The sequence below is a fragment of the Siphateles boraxobius genome, unplaced genomic scaffold (genome assembly GCF_051911475.1).
Source record: "Siphateles boraxobius isolate OS27281-9 unplaced genomic scaffold, OSU_SipBor_1 20, whole genome shotgun sequence".
Taxonomy (NCBI): Eukaryota; Metazoa; Chordata; class Actinopteri; order Cypriniformes; family Leuciscidae; genus Siphateles; species Siphateles boraxobius.
In genome coordinates this window covers 13,281,547-13,297,860 of record NW_027508811.1, presented here as the reverse complement: position 1 = coordinate 13,297,860, position 16,314 = coordinate 13,281,547, and the positions used below count along the sequence as shown (strand labels likewise).

The following is a 16,314-nucleotide window of genomic DNA, read 5'->3' as shown; positions in this document are numbered from 1 at the left end:
CAATTATTTGAAGTTACTGATTAAACAAATGCAAGTTAACCATAAACAAAGCAAGGAACTGCGTAGTGCTTTTTCCCTCCACCTGGTGGAGAGATTGGATTACCATTAACTACAGTATAATGCATTGATGGACAACGTTACTGGACAGACCTCTATTTAGTTTGAGGGCATAGACAAAATTTGATCATAAGACATTTTTTAATTATCAAAATTACATTATAAATGTTTAATATTTCAAAAAATATATATTGTATATATAAAATTAAAAAAGCTAGTATTACATAATTGAAAAGCAAAACATTTTTCAAATGTTTCAAAATGTAGTGCACACATTTTCTTCCACTTTTTAAATGATCATAGATTATAAATAAAGATACAAAAATAAAACAATAAAAAAGCTAGAATTTGAAAAAAGCAAATAAAAAAATCAGTGCACAATTTCTTCCACAATCTTTTATTTGTAAATAATAAAAATGAACTCTTGAATATAAAACATACACATTATTTGAGCCACGTCTGCTGTACAAACAAGAAACGTTGTAGTGAATACTTTCAATTTTGTTTCAGTGGATCACATGAGCTGTAAACAATCAGTATCCTTGAATAATACTGACAAAGTAAATAAGTCTGCCAAAACAAGGCATATAAAGTAAACTTCTCTTTGAAACGAGGATTCATGAGCATTTATTAGAAAGCAACTGGGTGGTAGAGGTCCAAATTTCTCTCGTTAGATTGGGCATCACTAAAATAAAACTTTGGAGGCATCCCTTCTTCCGCTCAGCAGAACCAAGAGACAGAGCACTGATCCATTAACTTGAATGGGGTCGCTTTGTAAATATAAGTAAACTTCTTTGCAGACTCATATTTACAATATATGCATGTACGTAAGTGATGTTTACTTGATACACTCTGTTTCAATATCGATATATCTCTAAGTCATTGTGATTTTCATAATTATATTCCATATACATATAGCTCTAGTTTTTATACAGGCTTTCTACCTTAGTTTTAGCCCCACAGTAGTACAGACTACAGTGAACAGCAACATCTTCAATAAAATAGGGCCTTGAGTTTGCTGAGTACTACAGTACAGCGCTTATTTATCCATCCAGTGTAAAGAAGATGGGGGGGGGTATTAAAACGATTTAAAAATCTCATAGACATTCAGCCCCAAAATAAGGCCTGTGTGTATGGCTGAACCCGGCCAAATGCCCAGACATGGAATGAATGGCTTTGTTTTATTTGATCATCTATTTATATCAAGTACAAGCAAACTGTACAAGTACATGCAACATACAAGCTGGCCTACAGTTTGTGGAACTAACACACACTTATTGTAGTCTCTTTTTTTCTCATCTGTCTTGTTTTACAAAATGTGCATGCAACATTGGAACAGTTCCAGATTCATGCTGTTCCCCGTGTTGGTGGCGAGCGGTCTTCTTCAGAGACCACTTCTCACTGTCACATTCAAAATGCTCAGGGGGGGGGGGGGGGGGGGGTGTCTGTGAGATTCGTTTTATAATAAACCAAACCCAAAACCGATGACAAACAGCTAAAAATAGGAAGCTTACGATTTTGGCCTCTTCTGATTTTTTTCATTAATATTATCAATCCCCCAAACCTTAAACTTTTCTCTTGTTTTGTTCAAAAATCAAGCAATTGTGCTCGCATTAAAATAATGTAAACTCTAGTCGGGTAGAAATTCAAATATCGGTATGTACAGGTTCTTTACCAAACGGAATAGAATTCAAAATCCTCTGAAATGCCAGCACAATATGTTTTGTGATTGCAAAGTCGAAGGTTTTAGTGAGCAAATGCATGTAGTGACTGTTTCTGGAGTTTCATTTTAGGGTTGAAGAAACCTAAATGATAGTGGCAGCTTCTTACAGTCCCAGTGAATCAAATACAATTGGTTTTGTGTCTTTCATGAAGCTCGTATGACACAAATGTCAGAAAACATGAAGCATGTTTTCACATTCTACAAAGTGTGCCTATTTACCAAATCAACAGTAACGTGAAAAGGCAAAGCAGTCGGTGGCGACTGCTGTAAACAGACTTAAAAGGTTCCCAGGCATCCCTGCCTTATTAGACGCAAACGCAAACGCACACTCTCTCACACACACACACACACACACACACACACACACACACACACACACACACACACACACACACACATACACACACACACACACTGCAGTCACACAATCTGAGTCTGAGTTCGTGCCAGACCGGCACACGGCGGGGTCTCGGATGCAGCATCCGTGAGGCAGAGAGGAAACTCTCTGAGAAGACTAAATCTTGACCTTTAACCCTCGACCTCTGGGGCTTCCTGTAAGTGCAATATAGAGGAGTGTCCTCTCACTCTCACCAACTCTGAAATGCATACACATGTTAGAACAAAAATACGCTGACCGACCAGAACCATCTAGGCTACCGGAACCACTGTGAGCTCTGCTTCCTGTCAAGCGAAGCGGGGTCGCGTTTCGGGAGCCTCTCCCTTCCTTCTCTTTTTTTTTGGGTCAAATCGTCATCTCAGCAACAAAACATGCAGTAAAGGAGCAGAGTGGATCAAAGGAAAACTCTACAACCCAAAGATCAAAAGTAAAAGAGAAGTGATTGTCAGGCTTCAGCAAAGCTTTGATCATGATTCTGTCCATCTGTCTCTTTATCTGCCGCTCCGATTCTGATTGTTGCCTCTAGTCCTTGGTACGTGTGTTTTTTTCGCATCTCGCTCCTGTCCATTCACTAGGACCTGATGATGCCCGGTGGCCCTGAAGAGTCCAGCGATGACTGGGAAGCGCGACGAGCGAGAGGAGCTAAGGTCGGGTCGACCAATGATGAGGGGGGAAAAAGTTTGTACCAACCGATCACTGTGCTGGAAAGATCCAGCTCCTCTAAAAGAATCTGTGCGACTCCCATGAAACATTTGTGGTCCATGCGGCCGTAATCTCCCCAGACTATTACCTGAAGACACATTCAGTGGTCAGTACACACTAATGTGGACTATGGAGGTATACCGAAAACAAACGAATGAAACTCGCTTCCTACCTGGAGGACTTTACCCTGCGGACTTTCCTCAAACAACAGCGCTTGCTGATACAAAGGATCGAGCGTCTTCCGTGCAATCTTGGTTTTCTTTTTGGCTTTGCACGCTCCGTTTTCCAGCAAATAGACCTTGACGTAGGGAGCTGTGAAGAGCAGACATAGTTCAAAAAGGCTTGTTCAAGCATTTATAGTGCATGGCTGTGGCACGTCACATTAACATTTAGTACAATGTATTAAACTTCAAATTGTCCTGCTGTAATCACTCCATTAAGCTCCTTTAAATCACATTTCTGTTAGTCCAAAGTACATGTGCTAAATGCCTAAAATTGAACTACTAATTAAAGCAACTACAAATACGCTATTGTTCAGAAGTATGGAGTCGCTTTTGTAAAAAGGGTTCTAATGATTACCAAGGCTGCTTTTGTCTGATCAAAAATACAGAACATTTTTAATATTGTGAAATATTCACAGTCTTCAGTGTCACACGATTCTTCAAAAATTATTCTAATATGCTGATCTGGTGCTCAAGAAACATTTCCTAATTGTTATCAATTTAGAAAACAGCTGTCCTGCTTAATATTATTGTGGAAACCACAATTTTTCAGGATTATTTGATGAATGGAAAGTTAAAAAGAACAGCATTTATTTGATATAATAATCTTGTAACATCGTAAATGTCTTTACTATCACTTTTGATCAATTTAATTAATTGCATTCCAGTTGAATAAATGTATTAATTTCTTTAAAAAAATCGTACTGACCCAAACTTTTAAACTCTACCTAATGCTTACATACCAACCCCTTAAAAAAAAAAAGAAAAAAAAAATGTGCTTAACACAGACCAATTTAGTCATGCATGTAATTTTTTTTACAATGAGTAGGATACACATAATGAATCCCTAATCCCTATGAAAACTAGTTGTGTGTGGGCACACTCTCACCCGGCAGCGATTTGGAACCTGGTTTAGGTGTAAGACCACGGGCCCTGATAACCTCCACCTCCAGCTGCCCTTTCTTATTTGTCAGTCCAATCTGAACATCTCCTACAAAACAAAACCAATTAAAAGAAAAAAACAAAAACGTTTCAAGAAATTAAATGTTTCAAAGTTTTCCATTGAAGCAAATCTAACAAAACTATTTACTTACCCATAGCGGGCGTGGCAAGTGTTTGTCTACCCACCAACTGAGCAGGGCCAAGACCGTCCAGGAAATCACTGAACTGGCTGTCAGCCCCTAACCTCATCCCTGAGAAGATCAGACTGACACACATACATGCACCAGTCATCAGATGGATGGATGGATAAAAAGAAGCAATTGAAATACAGCTTATAGTAAATTTCGTGTTATGTTTATGCATTCTTATATACTTTGTTGTCAAATCAATAAAAACCCTAAAATGTATCTTCTGAGACCATTGTGGAGACCAACATATGAAAACAAGCTTCAAAAAAGAACATATACAACAATTAGTTTATATGGATGAAATATACTACTGCAGAATGAGCCAACTGCCCTCATATAGCGTTCAAAGGCTGCTGTACCGCAGCCTTGCGCTGAGTATGGTATGTAAACCCTGTCCTGCGTTAAGGCCCCTCTTAATACACTCAATATTTCCTTTGAGACCAGTGCAATTTCCATGACCTAACTCCTGCAGGAATGTCTGAGGGACGTGCCAGCCCATGTCGTGCTACCATATGAATGGCTTTATGTGATTTCAGACCATTTAAAACACGTTCAACCTTAAATCATGGGGTTGCTGCTCATTTTACCATGTCACACTCTGTTTGTCACGACGGACAGGCCAACCGACCGAACGACCCCGGCTCTCTGAAGCCGCAAAGAGAATCGTGCATGGTGTTTTCTGCGCCGCTACAGACCCTGCCAAGGCCCCTCTCCGCAGATGATGGATATTTTAATTATTATAGGGGAGTACTGCTTGCCATCTGGCTCCAAAAATGGAGCTTAGACAGTAGTGGACACAGTATTAGCTCTGTAAATCAGACTGTTCTCTATTAGCTTATCCTTATGGTTTTTCCAAATAAATCTAGACGAGAGAAGCTCATGTGTACATGACACGCAGCCTGTTGAGAGTCCATTTATGTATGAGTGATGGGTTTGCAGCGAATACATAAAAAACACCAGAGATGGGACATTTTAAGGGAGAGAGAGCTGGGGAGGAGGTCAACATAGGGTAAAATAGCAGAAATTGGTTTGCATACATTATAAATGTCTTTCATTACTGTCACTTTTGATCAATTAAATGCATCCTTGCTGTATAAATGTATATATATATATATATATATATATATATATATATATATATATATATATATATATATAAATATAACTTTTTATTAAATAAAAATAAGCCTAAACTTTTGAACGGTAGTATATCAATTCAATATATCACGATGCATCACAATTTCAGTACCACATCTCATTAAAGAGGCTCTGACAACACTGAGTAAAGCAAGTTTATGCTATAGATGATGGCCTAAGATTGAACGGTAGGAAATACAATAAATGGACAGATAGACAGACAGAAAGATGATAGATTGAAGTACCAATGCCAAATTGTGAGAAAATACCTGTCATAGATCAATATATGGTTTATAACAGCGAAAGAAAGGAGGAGTCAAACTGCACTGGATACTAACTTGCCCTCAGAGCTATAGCTGTTCATGCTGCCGTCAGTGGACTCTCGGCTGGCTTGGCGGGCCATGGCGTTACGGGGATACTCCACTGCCATTCCTGTCTCCTGACTGCGCTGGATCTGACTGGATCCCTTTGTTTTCTTGTTGGCTGCTTCTGTGGATGGGGGGGGGAAATGGCATTACTCTACACAGGACTGTCATTGGGGGACAAGTGGGTCCCAGTAAGGTCCTACAGTACTTGGAAATAATCTGCAAGAAGAACTTAAATTAAAAAAATATTAATGCTGTCAAAAGGTTAAAGGGTTGCACTTTATTTTACAGTTCTGTTCCCCATGTACATACTATTTACATATAGTAATTACAATAACTGGGTAATAACTAGATACTAACCCTAAACCTACCCATTAACCTTAGCCCATGTAGTTACCTTATATCACCCAGTACTTTATTAGGTAAGTACACGGTAAGTACACATAAGTGCACATACTGTAAAAAGTGCAACGTTTTAAAATATTTAATCATCAAAATTAAGATAATTCTGGGGGGTTTTTTGTAAAAAAAGGTAAACCCTACATTACAGGGATAAAATGTCCCCACAAAGATGGCAATATCCAAAATCCTTGTGGGGACATTTTTTTGTGCCCAGGAAAACAGCTTATAAATCATACTAAGTTATATTTTTTGAAAATGTAAAAATACAGAAAGTTTTTATTTGTGGTGGGTAGGTTTAGGGGTAGAGTTATTGTAAGGCAGTGGTAGGCAAGTTCAGTCCTAGAGCTGCTGTCCTGCAGAGTTTGGCTCCAATCCTGAAAAAAAAAACCTCACCTGCCTGCAGCCTTTGTACTCCTGAAGACATTGATTAGCTTGTTCGGGTGTTTGATTAGGGCTGGAGCTAAACTCTGCAGGACAGCGGCTCTCTAAGACCGAACATGCCTACCCCTGGTGTAAGGGGATAGAATGTACAGTTTATACAGTATATAAATCATTATGTCTATGGAAAGTCCCCATAAAACATGAAAACACAATATGTTTGTTTGTGTGTGTGTGTGTGTGTGTGTTTGTGTGTGTATGTGTGTACCCAGGTGTTTAAGCTTGTGTGCTATTCTTACAGCCGTCAATCAGGAGAAAATATTCCAGTCTAAGAGCAAGCTCTTCGCCCTTGGTGAGAGTAACATCTCCTGCTGGACGTCATGGGGCACGATCCTTACTATTTATGGCCTTTTGATGGATTACAGATCCTTTGAAAATGTCAACCACTGAGGTGGCTCACAGAGCCACTGTCATGCCAGTTGTTTGAGTTAAAAATGTAGCAAAGAGGTTTATCTGTTCACTCATCCTGTTCACTTTCATCAAAACACAATCAAGGGCTTATTCTCACAAGAATTACAGAAGAAAGGTCCAGGGACTCTTGTTAGCATTCGTTTGCATGGCTCTGACATTATTTGGGAAAACGGAAAAATACTGTTAGAACAGAAATTATCTTATAAATAAAATAAAACACATGTTGAGGTTCTTCTAGTCTTTTGGACTTTCTAGAATTATACCTGACAAATTATTTTAAAGCAGGAGTGTCTAAACTACATGCTCTGTGCAGCCCACAAGATATTAAAAAAAAAAAAAATTCACATTTTTGTGAAATAAATAAAACTCGTAATATGAACACTGGGTGTCACTATCAAGTGAAGTCGATGTCACTAGCACCATTAGTCATTCTGCAGTTTAAAATATAAATCATCATTGGCCTATATCACTCCTAAGATATTGAAAAAACAGTGTTGGTTTAAAAAAAATGTTTAATTGATATAAAAAGGTCCAAATTGTTAACATCAGTTAATGCATTAAGTATCATAAACTAACAATTAGCAAGGAACAACCATTTTACAGTGTTTATTAATCCAGGTTAATGATAATTAAATCGATATTGATCATATACTCGTTACAAAAAATATATTTTAAACAAATGCTGTTCCTTATGGTGTTTTTTAGGAATCTTTGATGAATAAAGTCCAATCACAGCTTCCCAAAGAATATTAAGCAGCACAACCAGTTTTAACATTGATAATAATAATAAATGTTTCTTGAGCAGTAGAGAAGCATATTAGAATGATTTCTGAAGGATCATGTGACACTGAAGACTCAAGTAATGGCTGATGAAAATTCAGCTTTGCCTTCACAGTAATAAATTACATTTTTAAATATATTCAAACAGAATTAAAAAAAAATCACAATATTACTGTTTTTACTGTATTTTCAATCAAATAAAAGCAGTTATGGTGGTTTAAGAGACTTCCTTCAAAAAAAAAAAAAAAATGGAATGACCCCAAATCTTAATCAGTAGACGAGTAAATATAATGATATATTGTTAATTTAACTAATGTTAATATACAATGTGAAAATGTGTAAAAAAAAAATCTAATAAAATAAAATAAATAATTGTATTAGTAAATGCACATAAATTACTATGAACCACAATTAAATGCTTTAAAAGAATTGTTCATAATACCTAATGCATTAACTCATGTTAACAGATTAAGAAAGTGTTCCCGCAATCATATTTTTAGTTTTGGCTATGGTTGTGAATGGATGAGGCTGGTGCAGTGGAAAGAGTGTGGAACAGCTGTTACAAAGCAGCGGAGCTCTTTAAAATGCTGATTTATCGCACCTTTGCAACTCTTTATGATTTATCATCTGATAGTCCTTTTAAAATATTATCCAGGCGTTTGGCAGAGAGCGGTGCCAAAAAAACTTATTTTGCCATCCTTTTTGAATTGTTTTCTTTTTTCAGCAATCCATTTATTAAACTATAAACAGGCAGTGCTTAAAATATGGGATTTTAGAGGATATCAGATCCAACTTCAAAGGTATTTATCTACATTACATCTGATAGGAATCCAGGGTTGATCTGCACCTGACAGTGTGAACTCTTGCCAATGCTAAAATGCTGCCATTCATATTTCTAGCCCGAGGCTTCAGCAGCTCCCACACTTTTAAAGAGACTAAAGACACATGCTACTTTAGGAGGTGAACCAAGGTAGAATGAGACCTGATACGTAGATCCACCAGACAAGGGTGACCCGGAGAAAGAGAGAGGAGAGACATATAAAAGATAGCCATCTAAGCAAAGCAGGAAGACTGAGGAAAAGACATCCAGCGGTCTTGGCAAATGGATTTAACTGACGGAAAGAACTTGCTCCTTATAATATGCCAGCCAGTCTTGATTTTGTTAACAATTAATTCCCAAATGCTTTTTGGTCCTGATGACACTAATGTCATTCTACTGAATATATCTTCATTGTTACGCAAGATATAAAGCATTTTTGGCCATAATAACTGTTGATTTTAGTTTTTACACCAGTAGAGGGCACCCCAGGCTATGCTAACAGAGCATTTAGAAATGTATCTGTGTCCTTTATCTCTTCTCTGGTGATTAAAAGAGTATAAACGAGCGTTTAAAAGTGACTTTATCTGATTGATATCCAAACAATGAGTTTTATTGGGACAAAAAGTCTTGTCTAAAAGGCCCTACTATATATGGTACATGAAGCAGTGAGTAACATGTTTTAGATTTAAACTTGTGAGTTTATTAGAAGCAATACCTGATTTATTTGGCTATTCAAGCCATTATTGCACAGAAAACATTTGATTGGCTGGTAGTGTCTCACCTGTCTGACTGAGCTGAGAGGTGCTTCTGCTGCGGCGTGAGGGAATGCCCACGATGGCGACTACACGGGCGCTAAGGCTGGATCTGCGCTTTTTCCCTCCTCCTCCCAGTGTTCCCAGAGCGGTGTCTGACTGGCTGCCATCCGTACGCTCCAGAGTGTAGATTTCCCCACTAACACTTGTACTCTTCAACATGCTGCGGCTGGATGGATGAATATGACGGCTGGTGGAGGGAGAAAACATAGCAAAGACTCTCAGAAATTCAAATTACAAATGGAAAATCACTATGTCATGGTGACCCTCTGTGTTTGATTATTCTTTTTGAGTTGATCAAAAAGCATAAAAATCTGAGGATGACGTAATCATGGAAAAGACTGCTGTGAACATCTTAAAGGGATAAATAATTGAAAACAGGATTCTTTTTGTGCCATTTTGATATAAAAGAGTTTGATTTACAATGAACATTACAAACAGTTTGAGGTTGATTTTTTAAAATGTGTTTGCAAGTCTCTCAGGATCAAGGATGCATTTGTTTTATTAAAATACAGTTAAACATTACTATTGTAAAATGTTATCATTACAATTTAAAATAACTGTTTTCTATTTTAATATTTTTAAATTGTAATTTATTCCTCTGATGGAATTTTCAGCAGCCATTCTTCCAGGCTTCAGTGTCACATGATCCTTCAAAAATCATTCTAATATGCTGATTTGGTGCTCGAGAAACATTTCTTAATATTATTAATGTTGAAAACAGTTGTGCTGCTTAATATCTTTGGGGAAAAAATGTCAGGATTCTTTGAAGAATAGAAAGTTCAAGTGAATAGGATTTATTTGAAATATTTTGGAACATTATAAATGTCTGTTTCACTGTCACATCTGATAAGTTTAATGCATTCTTGAACCCAAACTTTTAAACGGAAGTGTTTAAATGTGTCCAACATAAAAATGTATGGAAACTAAACAACAAAAACAGGTTACCATTGTAACGTGTAAATTAACTATTATAAATTAACTATTATAAATTAACAAAAAATGTATAAATGTGTAGAATATGGCCCCTTAATGTAGAAAAGGAGGCGCTGTAAAGATTCACAGCTGCTTTTATAACAATCTCTCCTCAAGAGATATTCAAGAAATGTTAGAACAAATTTTTTCAACAAAAAAAAAGTTAATAAATGACATTCCAATTACAAATTGATCTCTAACAGGTATAATCACTAACGAGGTGTCAAAATGTTACAAAAATTGTCAGACCTAATGCAACAGTCCCTTCTGATTATAGCTATGCATCTCACCTAATGCGACCCCTGGGTCGTTCTGATTGAATGGACATGTAGCTGGTGCTACTGATCCGCGAGGCACTGCTGGCGCGAGAGATGGCTGACACGTCACTGACATCACTGTCTGAGGACTTATGGGACACATTGTCACAGCTTCGTCGCTGCTCCTTATAAAGCTAGTGAAATGAAATGCACAAAAGAATGAAAGCGCATATACATTCTGAACATTCTAGATTTTTCAGTTTGAAAGAGTTGGAATGGGATTACACACTACCGTTCAAAAGTTTGGGATTAGTATCAGATATTTTCTAAAACTTTTATTCAGCAAGAATGCATTAAATTGATCAATAGTGACAGTTAAGACATTTATAATGTTACAAAAGATTTACAATTCAAATAAATATTGTTCTTTTGAACTTTATATTAATCTAAGACTGTTTGATGGTTTAAACAAAAACATAAAGCAGGAAAAACGTTTTTCAACCGTTACTAAATCAGCATATTAGAATGACTTCTGAAAGATCATGTGACACTGAAGAATGAAGTGATGGCTGCTGAAAATTCAGCTTTGCAATCACAGGAATAAATTCAATTTTAATTAGAAATTCATCCCCAAACTTTTTAACAGTAGTGTATATGATAATGAAGTCCAATCCGTGAGAGCAGAACGGCGCTCACCTCTCTTTTATTCTTGAGTGCCCTCTCCAGATCCTGGCTGGTACTGGAGGGAGCTGCTGTTCGGAAGGTGCGTACTTTCATTTGCCGTGTTCGCTCCTCTGAAGCAAGAGCTAATACATACATGATCAAAAAATATTATTAAAATGATATTTTCCTATTTTGCATATTTATTCAACAAACATTTGGAAAAGTAACCAGTGCAAGTCAGTGGAAAATGACTGTACCTTGCTCTACACTGCTGCTTTTAGCTGGAACTTGAGGAAGCTGTCTGACCTTTCGTGTCGAGGAAGAGTCCGCTGTTGATGAGGAGAATGTGGGCCGGGAGTTCGGCTGCTCCCTGATGGAGAGAGAGAAAGAAAGAGAAAGAGAGAGAGAGAGAGAAAGAAAGAGAAAGAGAGAGAGAGAGAGAGAGAGAGAGAGAGAGAGAGAGAGAGAGAGAGAGAGAGAGAGAGAGAGAGAGAGAGAGAGAGAGAGAGAGAGAGAGAGAGAGAGAGAGAGAGAGAGAAAATTGTGCTTTTTTAATCAAGTACATAGGCCATACCGCCAACCAGCGTGGACCAAAATGTACATCTGATAAACGCACAGTATCAAGAAGTACATATTTTCACAAACAGACTGATCTTCACCGGACCAATATCTGCATGTTATCTGCATGAAAACATTATTGATCACATCTGATATGTATTATTGCTAGGAGCCACAAGGAAAGCAAAACAAGTACAAGAGTGGAGGGTGTAAAACTGATGGCAAAAAATTGCGGAAAATTTTAAAGATAACATTGTTGTTATGCACAAGGCAACAAACAGAAAGCTGTGGGTAGGTGATGAGTACAGGTGGATTTACAGTATAAAAAGCAGCAACCACACAAAACATTTGAGACAAAAGAGCAAAAGCTGAGGTTATAGCAAAGGCAAGGCTTAAAGTGTTATTTGTAGGATGGGTTGAGCACAGCAAGGCTTCTCAGCCCAGATCAGGGTCAGCACCTTTCCATTTGGGGTGAGCCTGTGGTTGACCCCCACACGGGTCACCTTACCCAATGGAGGCAGCGATACCCTCTTCCTGCGTGAGCCCTTTAGAATGGAGGTTGGCCTAATGCTGCAAGCCAGTGAGAATAGCAACATACAAGACAGAATAATAAAGGAAAAATAAAATCAATGTGACAAACCATAGAAAAAAGTAAAACAACCAAATGGAGAAAAAGCCAACAAATTATTTGCAAAAACAAAGAGAGAAATAGTGTGAATGTGTGAAAAAATAAATATGTTTGTGGATGAAGCCGGAGCAGCACTTCCCTGTAAAAATTCAACAACTGAAAAATATACACAATTTAACATATAGAATAATATACTAATAACAGGTTCTAAATTTAACATAGGTGGGCGATTTGAGAAAATGTACTGGCCATGAATAATTAAAAAAAAAATATATATATATATTCATGTTTTTTGTATTTTTGTAACGGGAAGAAAGATTATCTATGAATTGATTAACTTACATCACTTTTTTGCCATTTAAATTATTTTAATATCATTGATTTTCCATTTCAACTCAAATATTTTATTTTATTCACATATTGTAACAGAACTGATGGGTAAATCTTATTAATTTTTATTTATTTATTTTATTTACTCATCAAAGTACATTTTTACCCACCTTTGGAGCTTTGGCAATATTTTAATTTTGGGCTCTGATATAAAATATATAAATGGTCAGAAACAAATGAAAAAAACAAAACAATTTAAAGTCCCCCTGTCGTCAATAATTGTATCCCTTAACACTCATCTTTGAACACCAAAATGACATATTTAAAGGGTTAGTTCACCCAAAAATGAAAATTATGTCATTAATGACTCACCCTCATGTCGTTCCAAGCCCGTTAGACCTCCGTTCATCTTCGGAACACAGTTTAAGATATTTTAGATTTAGTCCGAGAGTTTTCTGTCCCTCCATTGAAAATCTATGTATGGTATACTGTCCTTGTCCAGAAAGGCAATAAAGACATTATCAAAGTAGTCCATGTGACCTCAGTGGGTTAGTTAGAATTTTTTGAAGCATCGAAAATACATTTTGTTCCAAAAATAACAAAAACGACGACTTTATTCAGCATTGTATTCTCTTCCGGATCTGTTGTCAATCCGCGTTCATGAGTCCGCTGACGCAAGACGAGGTGACGTGTTATCTGGTGCGCCCGAGCTCTGTTTAGAGTCTGAGGGAGACGCACGCTGTAAACAAAACAATATTTGCAAACATGTCTAAGGATTTCGACAAAGGGGAAGACAACACCAGATAACACGTCAGCAGCGTCTTACGTCAGCAGCGTCACTGGCCTTGTAAACGCGGATTGACAACAGAACCGGAAGAGAATACAATGCTGAATAAAGTCATCCTTTTTGTTATTTTTGGAACAAAATGTATTTTCGATGCTTCAAAAAATTCTAACTAACCCACTGAGGTCACATGGACTACTTTGATGATGTCTTTATTGCCTTTCTGGACAAGGACAGTATACCGTACATACATTTTCAATGGAGGGACAGAAAACTCTCGGACTAAATCTAAAATATCTTAAACTGTTTTCCGAAGATGAACGGAGGTCTTACGGGCTTGGAACGACATGAGGGTGATTCATTAATGACATTATTTTCATTTTTGGGTGAACTAACCCTTTAAACGTTGTTTCCTTGAAAAAAATTCTTCATTCCTTAAAATAGCTTGAATGTAACTAACTTGCCTAATTTAGTATACGCGGTTCTATGGATATGCAAATTAGCCCCACCTCCACTCATTCACACCAGCTCAGAAATCCACTTGTTGACGATCACTCGTTGACGTGATTGGTTACAAGATAGTTTGTGACGTCAAAAACCCCAACTATTTCAAACCTCTATTTTGAGACTGTCTTTGGTTCACAGCTGTTTTAAAGAGAAAATACTCAGCAATGGTGTTGACTTATGAATTTGCACATGGTTTGTCTCAAAGCATATTAAAAACACCACATAGACATGTGAACATTAAAAGCTTGATTTTCACCACAGGGGGACTTCAACAAAAACCACAGTAAAAGTCCAATCTAGAAGCTTTATCCAGTGTGAAATAAATAAGCGTGTACAGGTTCTAAACATACTTGACTTCAACAATCAACACAAATGTGACATGATGTGACATGGTTTGATAAGTCTTACCGCACGCTGTCAGATATTTTCTTGCCAAGTTTCTGACAGCTAGGCTTGTCCAGAGTTCTCGACTGCCTGCAACATGGAAATGATCGTGGCGAGACAGAAAACAAAAGAATGAGGAGTGGATTCACTCAGGACTTGACGGACAGTAAATGAAACTGTTGTCTAATAAAATGCCACGATGGAGATGGACATGTTATTGGTATATGTTCTCTAGAGCTCTTCCTGTGGGTGTGTACCTCTGTGCGTCTGGCTTTGCACTGAGGTGGTGTACTGTCTCCTGAGCGGGGAACATAGCCTCCAAAACCCAGCTGATTCATAAGATCAGGTCAAAAACATGTGAGTGGCATGGATACAGACACACACACAATGACACAGTATGGACTGATGTTAATAAAAAATAATAATTTCATTAGGGCTAAATCATGTCACTTTGGTTTAGTGGCTACTAACGTCCTGGTTGCGTATGCAACCCACCGTTCCCTGAAGGAGGGAACGGAGGACGTAGTCGACGCGACTGAAATGGGATCACGCTAGGGAGCCTGTCTTCTTCGAGTACTATTGAACGAGCCAATGTAATTGGCGTGCGTGATTCGCATCACACACTCCGCCCCCGCGGCGCGGGTATAAATACGGAAGTGGATGCACGCACTAGTTGCTTTTCGCTGAGGAGCCGAGAGTAACCCGGGGTCAGCGGTGGTCCAGCGGTAGTGGCAAGGGGACTACGTCCTCCGTTCCCTCCTTCAGGGAACGGTGGGTTGCATACGCAACCAGGACGTTCCCTTTCAGTCGATAACGTCGGACGTAGTCGACGCGACTGAAATGGGATCAACCATTGAACACGCCACTAACGCTGCCACCTTCCAGTGCCTAAACCAAAGCCTCCTGATGCCCCCGCAAACTTAAGGCGGGGAAGGACAGGGCTTAGGCCAGGGAAGTCACTGCTGTTCCTACAGGACCACTGGGAAAGCGTTCCCCGTACGTTGGAAGGAAGGGACGCTGCGGAAGCCACATCCAACCCAGAGGGAGGTAATGTGGAGAATACACATATGAACTGGGCGGAAACCGGGCAGTCTAACATATGGAATGTCACTGGGGTGGCTCCAGCCTAAGACGGGGGGAGACACACCGGACAGTGACGGCAGAGAGACTCTGCCGAGGGAAGACACGGGCTCACCGCAGGGAGCCGTATCGTGGAAGAATACACATATGGGGTCACCGAAGGGACCGCAACATATGGACCCAGCCTAACACAGGTTCCACACTGCTTACGAGTGGTAGGCCTAACACCAGACGTTCCGCACGTCCGACGTCGGAGGGGTGTGGAGGAACTCAACAGGGTTCAATTTTAAGGGAACTCAACTGGAGTAGAAAGGCGCACGTATCCAGTCCATAGGAGGGGAATGGCGCAGCAAGCCGACACTTGAACCGGGCTCACGGTGAAACTGGCTTCATGAGAAGGGAGCCCACGGGAAGCAGCGGTTCAACCAGGTGTCGTCCAGCCCCCAACTCTAGAATCTGTTTAGCAAAGTATATCGTCAACGCCCAGGCGGAGCACTTTACACTCATCATAGAGGAGCTCAACACCTAAGTGGACATGTTGCATCTCGGATCTTTGCCGAAATGAAGGCAAGCACTAAGTGCAACTTTGCATGGAAACAGCCTTCCCTCTCTGCTGAATTCCAACAGATATTTGAAGAGCTGGTCTGAGGTCTATGACTTGCATTCTGTACACGTCCAAGCGAACGGACAGAGAAGCCAGGGCTGGATCTGCCTCCTCCAGGGCAGCGCTTGCAGGCTCACCACCTGCACCTA

The 16,314-nt window shown here is 38.9% G+C and overlaps 1 protein-coding gene across 5 annotated transcripts in view; it reads right to left on the bottom strand.

The window, feature by feature from the left end:
- Positions 1 to 438: 438 nt before the first annotated feature.
- Positions 439 to 16,314, bottom strand: part of LOC143745083 (regulating synaptic membrane exocytosis protein 1-like) — a 58,286-nt gene continuing 42,410 nt past the window's right edge. For 2 of the 5 annotated variants that reach the window (XM_077236946.1, XM_077236949.1), the window contains 11 exons: positions 14,739 to 14,810; positions 14,506 to 14,571; positions 11,548 to 11,660; positions 11,324 to 11,433; positions 10,661 to 10,821; positions 9,365 to 9,585; positions 5,706 to 5,856; positions 4,195 to 4,307; positions 3,990 to 4,091; positions 3,052 to 3,191; positions 439 to 2,967 (listed from right to left, as the gene is read on the bottom strand). In XM_077236946.1, the coding sequence (XP_077093061.1) occupies positions 2,749 to 2,967; positions 3,052 to 3,191; positions 3,990 to 4,091; positions 4,195 to 4,307; positions 5,706 to 5,856; positions 9,365 to 9,585; positions 10,661 to 10,821; positions 11,324 to 11,433; positions 11,548 to 11,660; positions 14,506 to 14,571; positions 14,739 to 14,810 (1,468 nt within the window). In that variant the 3' untranslated portion in view covers positions 439 to 2,748. Of the gene's footprint in view, positions 2,968 to 3,051; positions 3,192 to 3,989; positions 4,092 to 4,194; positions 4,308 to 5,705; positions 5,857 to 9,364; positions 9,586 to 10,660; positions 10,822 to 11,323; positions 11,434 to 11,547; positions 11,661 to 12,306; positions 12,541 to 14,505; positions 14,572 to 14,738; positions 14,811 to 16,314 lie in introns of those variants that run through there. The other 3 variants (XM_077236950.1, XM_077236948.1, XM_077236947.1) reach the window with 3 other exon arrangements.